A 22,169-nucleotide genomic window follows, 5' to 3' on the forward strand; every position below is an offset into this window, starting at 1 on the left:
AACTACGAGGATTCGAACCTACGTCCGAGAGGATCCCAGACCCCTGCCTTAATCGACTGAGCTACGACATGGTAAAGAGAATTGCAACCGGAAGTTCTACTGTTAAGTGTGTCAAAAATAGATTAGTATATGAGAGAGAGAGAGGCTCAGCCAAGCATGGTCAAACAGAAAAAGTGTTGGGGGTGGATTTAAACGGAACCCACCTAGTACAAGCCAACAGTGTGGGTGGATTTCAAACGGGACCCGATTAGTAGGTGCCAACAGGACGGAGAGGATTTCAACGGAATCCGCCTAGAATTTGCAAGTGGACCGGCTTAGTTGTTTCATAATTGTAATGTTCTATAGACGATAACATTCCGCTAACATGGGATCGACTTCTGTTGTCATTTAATTTCGATTTAAAATACATACACCAGCACAGTATACTAGAGTAAACTCAATGTATATACACCGAGAAACTGAGTACACATCTCTCAGTGTATATATATATATATATATATATATATATATATATATATATATATATATATATATATATATATATATATATATATATATATATATATATATATATATATATATCCCTTCTCTTTCTAGAAAATTAAAAATACAAATTGAAATACAAATTGTAAACTTGATGTTACTCACTATATGCCAAAAATGTAAAGTTTGGTTTACACTGATGTACACCTGTTTAGTTCAGCCATTATTGTAACGATTTGCATAAGTTGTTATAGAAGTGGTTTCTGAATGAATAAGACAACTGTAATGTGTGTGTAAAATTACTGATACGTGTAACTTCTAAATTTTGCGTATACAGTTTGCAATTATAAATATTGCATGTTATGTTATCATTACGAACTTCTCTTGGGTAAATAAGTTTCAGTAAATTCGCGTAAACTAACCCACCTGTAAAGGTATGAACATTTATGGATAAAATCTTTCCATTTTAATTTCAATTTAATGCAAGTAAATGTGCTGGGATATACACATATATATATTTGATTTCTAAATAATTATATGTAAGCGTGGATATTATATTTGTATGTATCCATTTTTTTTATTAACACATTTAGGTACATCTACATTTGTGCAGCTACTCCTAGACTATATGAGGAGAGTACATCGTGTCAAATAACTAGCTACGTGATGCTAAAAAATCTCCATTACACAGGATAATTGCAAAATAAAAAAAACAAATGTAATGGAATGCATTTCTCCCGATACATTATCAGTAAATTGGAAATAATGTATTTATAAATGAGATGAAGACTGAAGCCAAAGCCCGTAACAATTAATATTAATTAACACACAAACGGTAATATTCGATAGCGAGTACTCAGTAGCAGCGTACATATAGCTATATTGTATTTTCGGTACTTGTTACATTAAAATATATTCTTATATATATAAAATTTCAGTAAGTGACTAATGTGATAATTCACAATAAATAAATTAAACGAAAGTAATTTCTTGTTTAATTTTCCTTACACAATATATGGAGAGAAATATTCGCGACCTGTAACTAGTACATCTAAGGTCTTGTTATTCAAAGTGTCATCTTGCCTGTTATTAATATAACCCTTATATCAACCCTTTTTTAGAGGCCTTTCCCCCCCTCTCTCGCTCCTCCGCCCTCAACGCTCTTTCATGTGTGTAAACCTGGCTTAATTTTCCATTTATTGACCTCTCTTAATCCGCGTCTCTCCACTTCGAATACTATACCTCAAGTGAATGTGTTTTATAACATACAAGAATGACGTTATGTATAGTCAGGTGTTTTTGAAGTCGATAACTGTTTCCGGGTCTTGCGAGGCTACCGTTTTCAAGGTAGATGCAATTTTTGCATACAATTGGGACAACAGAAAACACAGTTGGTAGAACATAGAACACTGACTCCCGACAAAATTGTACAGAAAATCGACGATGCTGTAACAGCGCTGTCGACACACACAGCTAAACGGTCCCGCTGTCGACTCCCGCACAAGACTAAGCTTTTGCCTGTCACCTTTCCTAAACACCCGATGCCTCTGTTTTACCCTTGAAGCAAATAGGTACCCCGAGAGTTAGGCAACTGTTGCGTGGTTGCAGCAGCCTGGGGAAGGTGTGTGTGGCTGGGATAGGGAACCTCGATTAACCTATGAAGCGTCCTATCTCCGATAAAGTAGGGGGGGGGGGAAGAAATAGCCTAAGCTACTCTATCCCTTTGAGATGTATTTCTTTCTTGTCTCAATAAACATACTTGAACTTGGTAGGGTGGGGAGGGGGGGGGTGACATATTCTCGCTTCTGTGGGGTGTCTGCATCATTGATGTTCATTTAATAGCAATACACCTTCCCAAGTAGGTAAATAAACCAGATGTATCTACCTATTGGCGGTTTATTGATACCCTGGATACATCGGTCTTAATCCCAGATGCAGTCATATAGTGTAAGTCGTATATAAATGAGAAATTTTATAAAAATGGTGTTTAAAAAGCTGTTATAGCTTAAAATAATTTTATTAGAATTGCGAGTTTTCTGCCTATTTCCTAATATCTCATATTGCGCTTTTCATGGAATAGTTTGAATATATATATATATATATATATATATATATATATATATATATATATATATATATATATATATATATATATATATATATATATATATATATATATATATAATAATTATTCAAATAAGGAATTCACAGTTTATGGTTAATGTATTAATATTTAGTATATAATAGTTTCCATAATATCTAATTAGATTTGTGATTAAAAATTGAAATATAAGTTGAGTATCTGTTCCGTCCAGTAATATAGTCTCAACTCGTAATTGTAAATATTTGTGTAAGTTATTTCAAATAAAGTTTATGATTCTGATAATACCAGCGTCTACATGTCATGCTCTTACTGTCACTTATGTAATTAATGTACAGTATCTTTTTATATATATAACTTTTCCCTGTTATAAATATACTACCATTTATGAGTAAAAGCCTTTGATTCGATTTAAATGGAAAGCTTTCTGATAACTGGCTACGTTTAATTCATGTTGCACCTCCCACTTTGGACTACGGGTTTGTGTACCAAAGAAGTGGAAGAGGTGACTATCCTACGTCTCAAGTAATTTTCAAAACAAGTTGTTGTTGTTGATGTTAAAGATTCGCTACCTGGAACAAAAAAGTTCCAAGTAGCACGGGCTTTGGAGAGCCCGCAGTCAAAACAAGGCACTAAACTAAGAGACACTCCAGGTACCAGGGTGAGGGACCTATATCACTCCAGGTACCAACACGCCGGTGTCCTATATGCTCTCTTTCACGACTATATTACTGTATATAAATACTGTTTGCCCAGTTCAAGCCAACCTCAAATATTATTATTATTATTATTATTATTATTATTATTATTATTATTATTATTATTATTATTATTATTATTATTATTATTATCGAATGAATAATAATCGCGGTGTTTCTGCTGATTATCATTATTGATCATTTTTTAGGAGAAATAGATATAAAAGTATTACAGATTTGTTTTTTTTTTATTTTCAAAAGAAGGTTATGATAGTACACATAAGCTATACCGGCTCTTATGAGCAATCTTAAGAGTTTTTCCTTCCCACGGCTTATCTTAGTCCTTACACTGCTAGTCCACCATGAGACCCGCCCTGACTGTACACCTGGCTCTCCAAATACTGATATATATATATATATATATATATATATATATATATATATATATATATATATATATATATATATATATATATATATATATATGTCGTACCTAGTAGCCAGAACTCACTTCTCAGCCTACTATTCAAGGCCCGATTTGCCTAATAAGCCAAGTTTTCCTGAATTAATATATATACTATAATTTTTTTCTTATGAAATGATAAAGCAACCCTTTTCTCTATGTATGAGGTCAATTTTTTTTTATTGGAGTTAAAATTAACGTAGATATATGACCGAACCTAACCAACCCTACCTAACCTAACCTAACCTATATTTATAGGTAAGGTTAGGTTAGGTAGCCAAAAAAAGCTAGGGTAGGTTAGGTTAGGTAGGTTAGGTAGACGAAAAAACATTAATTCATGAAAACTTGGCTTATTAGGCAAATCGGGCCTTGAATAGTAGGCTGAGAAGTGCGTTCTGGCTATTAGGTACGACATATATATATATATATATATATATATATATATATATATATATATATATATATATGTCGTACCTAGTAGCCAGAACGCACTTCTCAGCCTACTATTCAAGGCCCGATTTGCCTAATAAGCCAAGTTTTCCTGAATTAATATATTTACTATAATTTTTTCTTATGAAATGATAAAGCAACCCTTTTCTCTATGTATGAGGTCAATTTCTTTTTATTGGAGTTAAAATTAACGTAGATATATGACCGAACCTAACCAACCCTACCTAACCTAACCTAACCTATATTTATAGGTAAGGTTAGGTTAGGTAGCCAAAAAAAGCTAGGTTAGGTTAGGTTAGGTAGGTTAGGTAGACGAAAAAACATTAATTCATGAAAACTTGGCTTATTAGGCAAATCGGGCCGTGAATAGTAGGCTGAGAAGTGCGTTCTGGCTATTAGGTACGACATATATATATATATATATATATATATATATATATATATATACATCTTTTACCTTTTATACTTGTTACCTTTTATCAAAATAAACATAATATAATTAAAGGAAGTTTTAGACATTTTGTAATTATTTACTGACCGCTTAATGGCAATATTTACATAAAGTTGGTAATGTTGAGTATTGTTGATCATTGACGCTATTGTAGGATTTACTTGTATTATGGGGCGATTTAGTGCTGTATTTTCGTGAATTATAAATGATTGTAACGCTTTGGTATAATTTGTTAGGAACAAACTTTCTAATAGGCTGTTCAGCGTCTTTCTTTTAGTTAGTTCTTGTAGTTGTATATACAGCCATGATTAGGAACATTTGTAATTAGACCAGATATATATTAATTGAAATAAACAAATTTATATCATTTGCCAGATTCAAAATAAATACTGCTATGAGAACTGAAAATATATTTATACGCGCTTTAAATTATCAAAATTTAACGTCAATTTCGGTATGTACGATGAAAAGTATACCTCAGTATGCTAATGAGAAGTATATACAGGATATGAGAAGTGCACTAAAGTATATATATATATATATATATATATATATATATATATATATATATATATATATATATATATATATATATATATATATATATATATATATATATATATGTATATATATATATATATATATATATATATATATATATATATATATATATATATATATATATATATATATATATATATTGGGAGTATGTACTTTAGTAAATACGGTGAGAAATATACCGTATGTCCATGTTGATAATTCGGGTTAAAAATAAGGGTTAGCCAATGGCTAGAAGATCTTATCACGATGAACTGATTAGCGTGTGAACCTTGCACACCTTGGTTCTCTATCCACCTCGCGCAGTAACAACCTCTCCCATCTATCCTCCGAGCGCAGTAACAACATCCCATCTATCCTCCGAGCGCAGTAACAACATCCCATCTATCCTCCGAGCGCAGTAACAACATCCCATCTATCCTCCGAGCGCAGTAACAACATCCCATCTATCCTCCGAGCGCAGTAACAATTAATCTGTCCTAAAGCAGTAACTGGGCTCTCTCATTTATCCTCCAAGCGCAGTAACAACCCTCCCATCTATCCTCCGAGCGCAGTAACAACCCTCCCATCTATCCTCCGAGCGCAGTAACAACCCTCCCATCTATCCTCCGAGCGCAGTAACTGGGCTCTCTCATCTATCCTCCGAGCGCAGTAACTGGGCTCTCTCGTCTATCCTCCGAGCGCAGTAACAATCCTCCCATCTATCCTAGAGCAGATAACTGCACTCTCATCTATCCTTCTAGCGCAGAAATTGGACTCTTTCATCTATCTATCCTCTTAGTACAATAACTGGGCTCTCTCCTCTATCCTTCTAGGACGGTAACTGGTCTTTCGTCTATCCTCCTAAGGAGGTAAGTGGACCCATAACTTAAGCATTAACCCCATAACTTAGTGTACACGTCTGAACGCTAACCCATAACTTAGCGTAAACTTTCAGGTGCTGAAGCCTAGCGCTTAGTATTATGCGGGGATTGGTGGATGGGGGATGGAGGGGTGGGCGGGCGGCCCAGCGGCCCATGCGGGAAAGGAAAGGGGGGATGGAGGGATAGGGGGTGAGATTTACATGGCTTTATCCATCACGGACTTCAAACCTATTGCTAGCCCCCGCGGCCAGGTCTTGACAGCCTAGTTACAAATGATGTCTTGATGCGTTTTTGCTTCCTCTTGCATTAAGTGTACCACCTTCGGTATATGAATCCTCTGAGCCGGATGCTCCTTCCCGATTGATGAAGATTAAGCCACCCAAAAGGTGGCACGGGCATGAATAGCCCGTAAGTGGTGGCCCTTTTGAGCCATTACCAGTATCAAGAGCTCATACTGGAGATCTGTGGAGGTGCGACTGCACCCTGCGTGACGGGAGATGTCTCCCGTGTTGTATATATATTCTCATATTCGCACCTTCCCCCCTTCTCAGTATATATATATATATTATATATATATATATATATATATATATATATATATATATATATATATATATATATATATATATATAATGACAATGTCAGACCACGGAGGAAAATGAAACAGGAATTTCCTTAAGTACTTTCGTATATTAAATACATCTTCAGAAGGTAAGACCTTCATACCTTCTGAAGATGTATTTAATATACGAAAGTACTTAAGGAAATTCCTGTTTCATTTTCCTCCGTGGTCTGACATTGTCACATTCTTAATCACGTGTTTATTTTCGTGATATACACACACACACACACACATATATATATATATATATATATATATATATATATATATATATATATATATATATATATATATATATATATATATATATATATATATATATATATATATATATATATATATATATATATATATATATATATATATATAGACCGATATAGGGGGTATATGGTGAGACGCATGTTTATTATTCAGCTACTGGAAACAAAATGTTCCAAGTAGCACGGGCTATGGTGAGCTTGCATTGGACTGGGGGGTAGACTGTATTCCCTCTCGGAGTCTATACCCTCTGGTACTGATGTCATGCTTGAGAATGGACTCTTTGTAAAGGAAGTCACACTCTGACGCACGGGTCAGAGTGTGTAGGTTGTAATTTGAATTCTTTTCCTGTTAAATCTGGATATTCATAACATCTTTTCTTTCCTAATGGTTTAAACTGTCAGTATAAATATATCAGGTTGAGTTAAGTTGGATTGAGTTAAGTTGGGTTGAGTTAGGTTAGATTAGGCAGAATTTGGTTAGGTTAGGTTAGCTTTTAGATTAAAATTGAGTTGATTAATTGATTAATAAAGATTAAGCCACCCAAGAGGTGGCACGGGTGTGAATAACCCGTAAAAAAAAAAATTGAGTTAAGGCGGATTAAGTGAAATAGGTTTCAAATCCGATGGAGAACGCAATATGAACGTAATCACCTGAGTACAACCCCCCCCCCAACAGAGTACATAGAGTACACATCTGCTATATACATGGCTGTGGCACAATAACCATCTATATGTCCCAATGAGCATGATTGCGAGTGTGGTCGGTTGTTAAGTGTGTGTAAACCCAGGCTGGACGAACCACCATATTTTTGTACGGTAAAAGACGCAATTGTACGTGTCTTAGAATACATGTCTCTGGATACAGCAGGGTTGCTCCGGGTCGTTCTTAATGGTGGGTAGTTGGGTAATTAGAAAGGTGGTTATGTGACAAGAGAGGGAGGGAGGGGGGGGGATGACGGATCATGGTTGAGAGTTACTATTTAGCGCATTCTTCACGCGCTGATACGATACATTAGCGCACTCTTCATGCGCTGATACGATACATTAGCGCATTCTTCACGCCCTAATACGATACTTTAGCGCACTCTTCACGCGCCGATACGATACATTAGCGCACTCTCCACACGCTGACATGATACATTAGCGCATTCTTCCTTCTCTGACATGATACATTAGCGCATTCCTCCCGCCCTGACATGATACATTAGCGCATTCCTCCCGCTCTGACATGATACATTAGCGCATTCCTCCCGCCCTGACATGATACATTAGCGCATTCCTCCCGCCCTGACATGATACATTAGCGCATTCCTCCCGCTCTGACGGTATACATTAGCGCATTCCTACCACCCTGACACGCTACATTAGCGCATTCCTCCCGCCCTGACACGCTACATTAGCGCATTCCTCCCACCCTGACACGATACATTAGCGCATTCTAATATGCACTGATATCTCCAGCACACCTACCCATCGATGTCACGCTTTAGCGCATCATTCATGCGTCAATTTGCACGTCTTCTACAGTCCCCCCCATTGTATTGTGCATTTATGCATTGTGCAATACTTTTGTGCACTTTTCTGTACATGCTGTAATACTTTTGTGCACTTTTCTATGCATGTGCAATACTTTTGTGCACTTTTCTCTGCATTGCACAACACTTTTGTGCACTTTCTATGCATTTGGTTTAACACTGTGCACTTTTTAGGCATTGATAACTTGATTTAGTAGGATTTTTTTTTTATGTTAACTTGGCTGCAAAAAAAAGTATATTTGGTGGATAGGCAGTCCGTCCTTCCAGTTATCATGTATAAGGCTAGGCTACTATAGACCTAGCTACTGTCAGGATTAATTCTTAAACGATATTTACCTGATGCACATAAGTTTTCAGGGATATTTTATAGAACTGTATGCAAAGTAAACTCAGTGTAGGTGTATTGAAAGTTTACCGCTACATGTATGTATATTTGCGATTTTTTTGTATATTGGCTGCGTTATTCAACACTTGTAGTGATGCCACACTCTTGTTTGGTGTCACTTTATGCGTTAATGCTGTACTTAATCTCTCACTTTATGCGTTGATGCCGTAGTTAATCTCTCACTTTATGCGTTGATGCCGTAGTTAATCTCTCACTTTATGCGTTGATGCCGTAGTTAATCTCACACTTTATGCGTTGATGCCGTAGTTAATCTCTCACTTTATGCGTTGATGCCGTAGTTAATCTCACACTTTATGCGTTGATGCCGTAGTTAATCTCTCACTTTATGCGTTGATGCCGTAGTTAATCTCTCACTTTATGCGTTGATGCCGTAGTTAATCTCACACTTTATGCGTTGATGCCGTAGTTAATCTCTCACTTTATGCGTTGATGCCGTAGTTAATCTCTCACTTTATGCGTTGATGTCGTAGTTAATCTCTCACTTTATGCGGTGATGCCGTAGTTAATCTCTCACTTTATGCGTTGATGCTGTACTTAATCTCTCACTTTATGCGTTGATCCCGTAGTTAATCTCTCCCTTTATGCGTTGATGCCGTAGTTAATCTCTCACTTTATGCGTTGATGCCGTAGTTAATCTCTCCCTTTATGCGTTGATGTCGTAGTTAATCTCTCACTTTATGCGTTGATGCCGTAGTTAATCTCTCACTTTATGCGTTGATGCCGTAGTTAATCTCTCACTTTATGCGTTGATGCCGTAGTTAATCTCTCACTTTAGGCGTTGATGCTGTAGTTAATCTCACACTTTATGCGTTGATACCGTAGTTAATCTCACACTTTATGCGTTGATACCGTAGTTAATCTCTCACTTTATGCGTTGATACCGTAGTTAATCTCTCACTTTAGGCGTTGATGCTGTAGTTAATCTCACACTTTATGCGTTGATGCTGTAGTTAATCTCACACTTTATGCGTTGATACCGTAGTTAATCTCTCACTTTATGCGTTGATACCGTAGTTAATCTCTCACTTTAGGCGTTGATGCTGTAGTTAATCTCACACTTTATGCGTTGATGCTGTAGTTAATCTCACACTTTATGCGTTGATACCGTAGTTAATCTCTCACTTTATGCGTTGATACCGTAGTTAATCTCTCACTTTAGGCGTTGATGCTGTAGTTAATCTCACACTTTATGCGTTGATGCTGTAGTTAATCTCACACTTTATGCGTTGATACCGTAGTTAATCTCTCACTTTATGCGTTGATACCGTAGTTAATCTCTCACTTTAGGCGTTGATGCTGTAGTTAATCTCACACTTTATGCGTTGATGCTGTAGTTAATCTCACACTTTATGCGTTGATGCTGTAGTTAATCTCACACTTTATGCGTTGATGCCGTAGATAATCTCTCACTTTATGCATGAGAGATTAGATGCCTGTTTCAGCGTAAACTTGCATGCATTGATGCCTGTTTCAGCGTAAATTTAAATGCTTGATGGCATTCTTCACGGCACTGCATTGATGAAATGCTTTAGCATACTCTTTGAGGCCACACTTTAAGGCATTGATGCTAAATGAGCGCATTCATTCGTTGATGACACGCATTAGCGCATTTATTCACAGATGATAAGCTTTAGCGCGCTTGTTAAGCGCACTTCGAAATACAGCGACTGTGTTTACACCGGTGAGGCGCTAACACCCACAGTAGCGACACCCACAGTAGCGACACCTACGGTAGCGACACCCACAGTAGCGACACCTACGGTAGCGACACCCACAGTAGCGACACCCACAGTAGCGACACCCACAGTAGCGACACCCACAGTAGCGACACCTACGGTAGCGACACCCACAGTAGCGACACCCACAGTAGCGACACCCACAGTAGCGACACCCACAGTAGCGACACCCACAGCGGCGACACCCACAGTAGCGACACCCACAGTAGTGACACCCACAGTAGTGACACCCACAGTAGCGACACCCACAGTAGCGACACCCACGGTAGCGACACCCACAGTAGCGACACCCACAGTAGTGACACCCACAGTAGTGACACCCACAGTAGCGACACCCACAGTAGCGACACCCACGGTAGCGACACCCACGGCAGCGACACCCACAGCAGCAGCGACACCCACGGCAGCGACACCCACGGTAGCGACACCCACGGCAGCGACACCCACGGTAGCGACACCCACGGTAGCGACACCCACGGCAGCGACACCCACGGTAGCGACACCCACGGTAGCGACACCCACGGCAGCGACACCCACGGCAGCGACACCCACGGCAGCGACACCCACGGCAGCGACACCCACGGCAGCGACACCCACGGCAGCGACACCCACGGTAGCGACACTCACAGTAGCGACACCCACGGCAGCGACACCCACGGCAGCGACACCCACGGCAGCGACACCCACGGCAGCGACACCCACGGTAGCGACACTCACAGTAGCGACACCCACAGTAGCGACACCCACGGCAGCGACACCCATGGTAGCGACACCCACGGTAGCGACACCCACGGCAGCGACACCCACGGCAGCGACACCCACGGCAGCGACACCCACGGTAGCGACACTCACAGTAGCGACACCCACGGTAGCGACACCCACGGTAGCGACACTCACAGTAGCGACACCCACGGTAGCGACACCCACGGTAGCGACACCCACGGCAGCGACACCCACAGTAGCGACACCCACAGTAGCGACACCCACGGTAGCGACACCCACGGTAGCAACACTCACAGTAGCGACACCCACGGTAGCGACACCCACAGTAGCGACACCCACGGTAGCGACACTCACAGTAGCGACACCCACGGTAGCAACACTCACAGTAGCGACACCCACGGTAGCGACACCCACAGTAGCGACACTCACAGTAGCGACACCCACGGTAGCGACACCCACGGTAGCGACACCCACGGTAGTGACACCCACAGTTGCGACACCCACGGCAGCGACACCCACGGTAGCGACACCCACAGTAGCGACACCCACAGCAGCGACACCCACGGCAGCGACACCCACAGTAGCGACACCCACAGTAGCGACACCCACAGTAGCGACACCCACGGTAGCAACACCCACAGTAGCGACACCCACGGTAGCGACACCCACAGTAGCGACACCCACAGTAGCGACACCCACAGTTGCGACACCCACAGTAGCGACACCCACAGTAGCGACACCCACAGTAGCGACACCCACAGTTGCGACACCCACAGTAGCGACACCCACAGTTGCGACACCCATGGTAGCGACACCCACAGTAGCGACACCCACAGTTGCGACACCCATGGTAGCGACACCCACGGTAGTGACACCCACAGTATTGACACCCACAGTAGCGACACCCACAGTAGCGACACCCACGGCAGCGACACCCACAGTAGCGACACCCACGGTAGCAACACCCACAGTAGCGACACCCACGGTAGCAACACCCACAGTATTGACACCCACAGTAGCGACACCCGCGGTAGCAACACCCACAGTATTGACACCCACAGTAGCGACACCCACGGTAGCAACACCCACAGTATTGACACCCACAGTAGCGACACCCACGGTAGCAACACCCACAGTATTGACACCCACAGCAGCGACACCCACGGCAGCGACACCCACGGCAGCGACACCCACGGCAGCGACACCCACAGTAGCAACACCCACGGCAGCGACACCCACAGTAGCGACACCCTCAATAGAACGAACTTCACGCTTACCAGAACGCACTACACCCTCAATTCAACGCGCTACACCTTCTATACAACGCACTACACTCGCACCAGAACGCACTACACCCTCAATACAACGCACTACACTCGCACCAGAACGCACTACACCCTCAATAGAACGCACTACACCCTCAATACAACGCGCTACACCCTCAATACAACGCGCTACACCCTCAATACAACGCACTACACCCGCACCAGCACGCACTCTCCAACCTTACCAGGACTACGCTAAGGTCTGCGTTAACGGATAAGAATTAGATTAAAAACTCTAAAAAATCCGGATACATTATTTTTTCTAGAAATGAGGCTACGTTTAATTTACCGCAGTGATCAAGCCACAGCGTTGACGCTATGGCTGTGAAGATCTACACAGCGTTAACGCTATGGCTGTGAAGATCTACACAGCGTTAACGCTATGGCTGTGAAGATCTACACAGCGTTGACACTATGGCTGTGAAGATCTACACAGCGTTGACGCTATGGCTGTGAAGATCTACACAGCGTTGACGCTATGGCTGTGAAGATCTACACAGCGTTGACGCTATGGCTGCGAAGATCTACACAGCGTTAACGCTATGGCTGTGAAGATCTACACAGCGTTGACGCTATGGCTGTGAAGATCTACACAGCGTTGACGCTATGGCTGTGAAGATCTACACAGCGCTGACGCTATGGCTGTGAGGATTTACACAGCGTTGACGCTATGGCTGTGAGGATTTACACAGCGTTGACGCTATGGCTGTGAAGATCTACACAGCGTTAACGCTATGGCTGTGAAGATCTACACAGCGCTGACGCTATGGCTGTGAAGATCTACACAGCGCTGACGCTATGGCTGTGAAGATCTACACAGCGTTGACGCTATGGCTGTGAAGATCTACACAGCGTTGACGCTATGGCTGTGAGGATCTACACAGCGTTGACGCTATGGCTGTGAAGATCTACACAGCGTTGACGCTATGGCTGTGACGATCTACACAGCGTTGACGCTTGGCTGTGAGGATCTACACAGCGTTGACGCTATGGCTGTGAAGATCTACACAGCGTTAACGCTATGGCTGTGAAGATCTACACAGCGCTGACGCTATGGCTGTGAGGATCTACACATCGTTGACGCTATGGCTGTGAGGACTCCACATAGCGTTGACTAATCCAAATATAAATGTACTCAACAGACAATCATGAATACAACTGTTGTATTTGTATTTGCTGAACTCTCAACGTTACGTTGACGCATTGCTTCATGCACTCAACATAGCGTTAGTGAAAAGTTAAACGATGGTCGGTGTATTTCAATTTCGTCTAAAACAACTTCAAGATTCGGGATCATTACCTAGTTGATGGTTGATATTAATAGCAATGAGCGCTTCTGTGTTCCCATTGGTGGACATTTGGCTTGGAAATGCCCGTTTGACCCCAAATATCGGTACTGTAGTAAGAAGCATGACTAGCGACAGTGTCAGGATCGAAAAAAGGAGAAACAATTCTTGCCATTTTGCTGCAATTTTCGAGGTATTAAACAGTGCCGGTTCGTTTCTATGTAACATGACGCTCCATGTGAGAGATTCCAAGTCGACTCCAACAAGATGGGGTAAAGGAAGCTCCGAAGGAAGGCATGATATTACAGCAGGAACAAGGGAGAAACAGTGGAGAGACAATGATAGCCTCTGACCGACGTTTGGGACCACGGCGGCGATTAAGGATAGCCTAGTGGCGGTAGGAAACGAAGCGGGAAAAAAGTGTATCCTCGTAGTGGATGAGGTGCAGGGCTGCGATGTGAATTCTGAGGTTGCTACGCAGATCTTTGGAGGAGTAGAAAATCTCCTCTGCTTCTCTGAGGAGATTTGTGGAGGATCTGTGGAGCAGAAAATCTGCTCCACAGATTTGGAGGAATACCTCAAAAAGTTGGACAAGAGGATTGAAACTCTAGAAAAATTAGCTGTGGCAAACAGATGAGGGTGTAGTGGGCAATGAAATGAAGAGGAAAGACAATAAGGAAGAGAATGGAGTATCAAAGATAGAAGTCTCAGGAAAATGAACTATCCACTAGTGATGGCAGTGTTCAACCCCCGTGTGGTGCAAAATGTTGACGGAGAAGCTCAGGCAAATTGGTTTACAAAAATAGAAGTTGAAGACATAGTTAACAATAGCATTACTTTTGACTGTGGTACGTGCATGAGTGTTTGAGCAAGAAGCAGTGTTGAAATGTTGAGAGTGTGTCCAAGGGGGCTATTGCTTCTCAGTGAATTATCAGACAGCAGCAAATTTACGAGCCTGACAATTCGTCATGGAAGAAAGTAATTACTACATCTACGTTACGTTCCTCCTAATGTTGGTGGTAATTGTTTCTATGGCAATGCAATACATTCTTGAAAGACATGATACTTTATAACATTAGAACATAAGGATCTCATATTCGTTCTCCTATTATACTTCTAACATGAATTATTCATTTCTTCCCACCTTTTGAAGTGAGAGGATTAATTCATTAGTTCCCTCGCCTCTCATTAATCTAATCGCCGAAGCTTCATATCTCTGAAATTCTATTCCCAATACTCTGCAAGTTCAATCCCATCCTCATTATCTCAATCATAGCATTTTTTGAGATCGTTGTTGCATCTCAATCATACTATTTCTACGAAGATTGGCATCCCAAGATTATTCTCATGGCTTCATTTTGTACCTTCTCCAACGTGCTTAGGCTACCTTTACCAAAACAAGAAATGACAGGTACAGCATAATCAATTAGAGCTCTCACAGTACACCATGTGATTACTATTGGAATATGAAATGTAAAATATGATTAATATTTGTGTACTGTATGAATTTGTGAGTACCTTGGGGGGATTATAAACAGATGAAGGTAGAGATAGCCTAAGCTACTCTATCCTTTTGAGATGTATTTCATTATCTCGATAAACATACATGAACTAGTTTTGTCGTCACTGCCGCTGGTATGATATTGATAGCCTGATACTACTATAGTCCGCTGGTATGATATTGATAGCCTGATACTACTATAGTCTGCTGGTATGATATTGATAGCCTGATATTACTATAGTCCGCTGGTATGATATTGATAGCCTGATATTACTATAGTCCGCTGGTATGATATTGATAGCCTGATACTACTATAGTCCGCTGGTATGATATTGATAGCCTGATACTACTATAGTCTGCTGGTATGATATTGATAGCCTGATATTACTATAGTCCGCTGGTATGATATTGATAGCCTCATACTACTATAGTCCGCTGGGTATGATATTGATAGCCTGATACTACTATAGTCCGCTGGTATGATATTGATAGCCTGATACTACTATAGTCTGCTGGTATGATATTGATAGCCTGATATTACTATAGTCCGCTGGTATGATATTGATAGCCTGATATTACTATAGTCCGCTGGTATGATATTGATAGCCTGATACTACTATAGTCCGCTGGGTATGATATTGATAGCCTGATACTACTATAGTCCGCTGGTATGATATTGATAGCCTGATACTACTATAGTCTGCTGGTATGATATTGATAGCCTGATATTACTATAGTCCGCTGGTATGATATTGATAGCCTGATATTACTATAGTCCGCTGGTATGATATTGATAGCCTGATACTACTATAGTCCGCTGGGTATGATATTGATAGCCTGATACTACTATAGTCCGCTGGTATGATATTGATAGCCTGATACTACTATAGTCCGCTGGTATGATATTGATAGCCTGATACTACTATAGTCTGCTGGTATGATATTGATAGCCTGATACTACTATAGTCTGCTGGTATGATATTGATAGCCTGATACTACTATAGTCCGCTGGAATGATATTGATAGCCTGATACTACTATAGTCCGCTGGTATGATATTGATAGCCTGATACTACTATAATCTGCTGGTATGATATTAATAGCCTGATATTACTATAGTCCGCTGGTATGATATTGATAGCCTGATATTACTATAGTCTGCTGGTATGATATTGATAGCCTGATATTACTATAGTCTGCTGGTATGATATTGATAGCCTGATATTACTATAATCTGCTGGTATGATATTGATAGCCTGATATTACTATAGTCTGCTGGTATGATATTGATAGCCTGATACTACTATAATCTGCTGGTATGATATTGATAGCCTGATACTCTTGTTGCTATTGTTACTGCTAATATTACTGCTACTGATATTACTGCTACTACTACTGTTAATGCTACTGTTACTGTTGTTACTACTATTACTGCTACTGTTTATGCTAATGCTACTACTGTTACTGCTGTTGTTACTGCTAGTTACTGCTGTTGTTACTACTATTATTGCTACTGTTTATGCTATTGCTACTACTGTTACTTCTAGTATTGTTACTGCTAATGTTGTTACCGTTACTGATACTGATACTACTACTACTGTTACTGCTGGTACTGTTACAACTACTACTACTGCTTCTGTTACTGTTATTATTACTATTACTGCTACTTCTACTACCGTTACTGCTACTGTTAATTCTCTCCTTACTGCTACTGTTAATTCTCTCATTACTGCTACTGTTAATTCTCTCGTTACTGCTACTGTTAATTCTCTCGTTACTGCTACTGTTAATTCTCTCGTTACTGCTACTGTTAATTCTCTCGTTACTGCTACTGTTAATTCTCTCGTTACTGCTACTGTTGATTCTCCCGTTACTGCTACTGTTAATTCTCTCGTTACTGCTACTGTTAATTCTCTCGTTACTGCTACTGTTAATTCTCTCGTTACTACTACTGTTAACACTGCTGCCTTCTACTACCACATCCATAACTAATACTAATCAAATAATACCAGTAACGAAAATGAGAACAATGGCCCTACTCTAATATTAATAATAACGTTATTATAAGACCAGTATTATGCTCAGTATTAGCCGGGGGGGGGGGGGGGGGACAAAACTTTTCACTAACGTGGGGCCAATATCGCAATAGGTCAGAAAAGACTCGTTGATGACTTGTTGTAAGGGCGGTGGTAAAACTATAGTGATGTCACGGCTGGTGTCACGGCTGGTGTCACAAGTTGGCATTGTTGTCTGCCAACGTCACTCAGAGGAGATAGGCGTTCGTTGGTTCTCTCTTAATATGTTGTCAGCGCTGGTGGAAGAGATTGTGCGCTTATCACGGTTGAGTTTTTATGTCAGGGTTGGTTCTATGTCCCCGGCGATATATATATATATATATATATATATATATATATATATATATATATATATATATATATATATATATATATTATATATATATAAATTGTCAACATTTCCACCGGTTGTCGAAATATGTTGACCTTCCTCTCAACCCACGAACGCTAGGCTTTCTTGCAGCCTATAGTAATTCAACCTTAAAAATCTAATTTTCCTTCTATTCCTCACTCGCCTGGGAGAAAATCTTGGGTATAATTTTATTAAAAAAAAAAGTGGACCCAGAGAAGCGCTGTCACCTCAAACATAGGAGTGGCCGTTACTAATTGGTGTTACAAACAGTCTAGGTGGTGTAAGTGGTTGCTCGGAGCGTTGTCAAACATTACCAAAGGCGTTGGTGGTCCTTCCCTAGGGGTTAGTTAGTAGGTGCGTGTGTAAGTGTGTCTCACTACCCTTCCCTAGCGGTAGTGAGCCAAGCTCCAGGTGTCGTCAACCAGTCTACTGCTGTCGGATCCGGTTTCAGAGGATTCCAACCCAGGACCTGCAGGCAGGAGGCATTAGCACTTCCTCAGGTATCAGGCATACCCCCAGATGTGAGCTCTGCCCCGAGTGTGTCAATTTGCCCTCGGGTGGTGTCAGGTCCTGCCCCCACGTGGTGTCAAACTACCCCAGAGAGAGAGAGAGAGAGAGAGAGAGAGAGAGAGAGAGGAGAGAGAGAGAGAGAGAGAGAGTGAGTGGGGGGGGACTTACCTGTTGGTCGGAAGAGTCGGGGCGAGACTTGGTGTTGGCGGCCCATCCACGCTTCTGCAAAACGTCTCCATGGCGCTTTGAAAGTCCATCGCTGTAGCCAGGTCGAAGGTCGAGGAGGGCACCAGCAGGAGATCCTGCCCCCGACGACACTCGCCAGCCGTTTTATTATCGCTGTCGACCCCCGCCGTCCACCGCTACAAGTAACGAAACCTTTCTATCTGCACGGGTGTGGGAGCGGCCGACGGTCACGCGAGCACCATATAAGCGCGAGTGAGAGTCGCTAGAGAACACCGCGAGTGGGAGACATGACACTGTGAGAGCGTGGCAGACACTGGTCGCGGGCTGGGGGTCGCGGGCTGGCACCGATTAAAGTCACTACCACGTGCTAAGCTCTAAGCCGCGTCACTCCGGCCTACCGCGTGTTTTAGCGCCGCTCGCGTCTCTACAACTAATTAGTTCCGGCCTGAGACCTGCTCCGCCGCCACCGATGCGTCACTCCGTCGTGCCATCCACGACCTAGCTAATTTCCTACCCAAAACATACTTTATAAACAGCGAGTTTAGAATAAGCCTCCATAATCCTAGATTAGGGGGACGAGGAGCGCGCAGGCGCGGGAGCAAGCGGTGGGGGGAGGAGAGCCCGTTGCAGTTTAAACCACCGTTCTCTCCTGCTTTTTGATGACGATAGGAGCTTATGAGCGGTGGCTAACGCTTGTCATATCTGGCCATGCGAGAGAGACTGCGCAGCAGCCAGCTCCGGCCTAACACGACAACAGAAGGAGGCGCTAACTGAGATAATATCGGAGAGGGGCGGAGGCACAGGGGAGGAAGAGGGGTTGCGCGCGCACCCGCCTCTCAGTTGCCGCCCAACTCCCGTCGCGACAACTTCTCGCTCGCTCCTCCGACTACCTACCGGACCATGTGTATATATGGGTGTGTGTGTGTGTGTCGGTGTATGTGTGTGTGAGAGGTCGCTTCCCACGCCGATCCTCAATGTATTATAACCCCCTCCCCACCCACCCCACTCAAAAAAAGAAGACTACTTCAGCAACAGAGAGAGTGAGTTAAGTTACGAGCACAACTCAGAGAGCGAGAGAGAGATACAAACATAAGATAGAGACGAGGCGGTGAGAATAACATTACCTCCAGAGGCAGCAAGTCTCACCCGAGGCACGGCAGGAGAAAGAAGACGTTTTACTGCTTGTTTTTACGATTCCCTCCCCCCACTCCCCCTCCCCCTCCCCCCCTCCCCCTCCCCCCCTCCCCCCACTCCCCCTCCCCCTCCCTGACGAGTCACGGTGGGGCGATCGTGCGTCTACGATAATCCACCAGCTTTACCGCTTACGTGGGGATTTGCCCTAATCCGATTGGGGACGTAATTGCTGCTGCCGAAATTTCTTTAAGCTGTCTGTAACAAAAAAAGAAAGAAGGGGGGGATTCTCAACGCTTAGCTGAAAAGGGGGGGGGGAGGAGAAGCCGAAGATAAAGAGTAAAGAAGAGATAAAGTAGAAAGGAGAAGGGAGAGAGAGGTTGAATGAGAGGAATAGAAGAATTATCCGTTTGGGAGATCTTACCAAGGGAAGGGGGTGATAGAGGGAGAGGGAGAGGGGGGTGGATCTTACCTGTGGGGAGGGTGGGGGGGATCCCTTCCTTACCCCCATGATGGCTAGGTGAGATCTAATCAGGTTTGGTAGAAGAGAGAGAGAGGTACGGATGGTGGAAGAGAGAGGAACGGGTGGAAAGGAACAGAAATATATACTAATCTTTCGGGATCAAGCTGGGAGAAGAGACAGATAAACCAATCATACTTGAAGGGGGGATGAGAAACAGACTCTTAATCATGCATGTATGGAAGAGAGAGAGAGAGAGAGAGATTGGCTAATCATACGTTGGGGGATTTTAGTAAATACGAATCATACATAGGTTAGAAATAAGACAATAATCATATGTATTGGAAACTATGTATTGGTTAACCATACTGGGAGACTAATCATACTGAGAGAGAAATGAACGAATCATACATGGAAGAGACATGCTATTCACAGCTGGGAGATCTATACATGGAAGAGAGAGAAATCTTACATGGAGTGCAATGATATTTCACAGAATTATCATTGCAGAATTTTACGTGAGAAAGACACACGGGAATCTTGCGTGGAAAACACGGAAGAGGCATGAAGATGGAAGATATCTCTCCTCACGTGTCTTGAGGCACAAATCTTACGGGTGAAGAAGAAACAATGAGACACGAATCTTACCTAGACGATGTGCGGCAGCCTAGCGCGGAAGTCTAACGAAAATGCGTAAATTTTGGAAGATCTCGACTGAACCAACACAAAACAAAACAGAAACGAGAATCTTCCATGAATAGAACAAGTATGTTAAATAAAACTAACCATCGCTCTTCCGTGGAAGAAAAAACAATGAAAGAAACAATCTCAATGAGCATGAAAAAATATAACAGATCTTGTATAACAGAAAAAAAAATATGATTTGAGAAATGAGCCAAGACCCTGACTCTTATAGAGCACCACAAGTGTACTGAGATGTGGATAAAACAAAAAAACATCGACTTTAGGCTTTTAGCGGGCTACAGAAACTTCAAGTTTCCTATTTTGAGAACACAATGCATCACAAATTCCAATTTCGTGAATACGAAACGTTGCACTTCCTATTTTTTGTATAAGAAGCCTTAAACATCTTATATGCTGAATAGGAAGTTTCACACTTCCCATTTAACGCAAGAAAACGAACTAAATCTTCCCGTGAAAGAGGTATGGTACCTTCGCAAAGGTCTGCATATTTAAAACACCAAATGCGTCAAGCAAAAAAAAAAGTCATAGCTGCTGGAAATTGCGTCACAAAGGTTTTAACGTAGAAAAAAAAAACGGAAAAAAAATACCCACAGCATTAAACTACACCATCGCGCCACTGGCTTAACGCAACGTAAAACTGCTAATCTTGCCCTGAACGACACGCAAACGGCCAGCAACGTGCAGTTTCTGACGTAGCAGGAGCGTGCTCGCTGACGAGCAGCAGCAATCCGACAGTTAACCCATCGCACGCAGCCTGCGGTGATGAGTTAACCCATCGCACGCAGCCTGCGGTGATGAGTTAACCCATCGCACGCAGCCTGCGGTGATGAGTTAACCCATCGCACGCAGCCTGCGATCTCGCCGAACATGATGAGGTCGAAAACGTGTTCAATCAAAGCGAACACATTCAATAACGTGACGGGTTACCAGCCTAAGCGTACTCAAATTTTCAATGGTGTTTACAATCCAGCGAGAGGCTTCGTGGAACTATCCCCGTGTTAAACTGGGTAGCTCTTGCATAAATATACTGACTGAATGCTGCGTCTTATTAAGACAATTGACGAGAAGTGACATATAGTCCATCCGAGATAACAACATGCTCGCATGTTTGTTCAAGCGAACGAGGGGATTAGGAGTAGTCAAAATGAGAGAGGGATTAGTAGCCTCGCCAGATGAACGAAGGATTAGTAGCCTCGCCAGATGAACGAAGGATTAGTAGCCTCGCCAGATGAACGAAGGATTAGTAGCCTCACCAGATGAACGAAGGATTAGTAGGCTTGACAGATGAAC

At 42.2% G+C, this 22,169-nt stretch overlaps 1 protein-coding gene across 1 annotated transcript in view; it reads right to left on the reverse strand.

Annotated features, from left to right (window-relative positions):
- dve (SATB1_N and homeodomain domain-containing protein dve) overlaps positions 1-18,727 on the reverse strand; it is a gene marked incomplete at its 5' end in the record, with an annotated part of 274,413 nt that extends 255,686 nt beyond the window's left edge. Inside the window, one exon of the mRNA XM_069329243.1 lies at positions 18,566-18,727. Coding sequence (XP_069185344.1) covers positions 18,566-18,727 — 162 coding nt within the window. The remainder of the gene's footprint in view (positions 1-18,565) is intronic.
- Positions 18,728-22,169: the final 3,442 nt, after the last annotated feature.

This window comes from Procambarus clarkii, chromosome 22 (genome assembly GCF_040958095.1).
Source record: "Procambarus clarkii isolate CNS0578487 chromosome 22, FALCON_Pclarkii_2.0, whole genome shotgun sequence".
Taxonomy (NCBI): domain Eukaryota; kingdom Metazoa; phylum Arthropoda; class Malacostraca; order Decapoda; family Cambaridae; genus Procambarus; species Procambarus clarkii.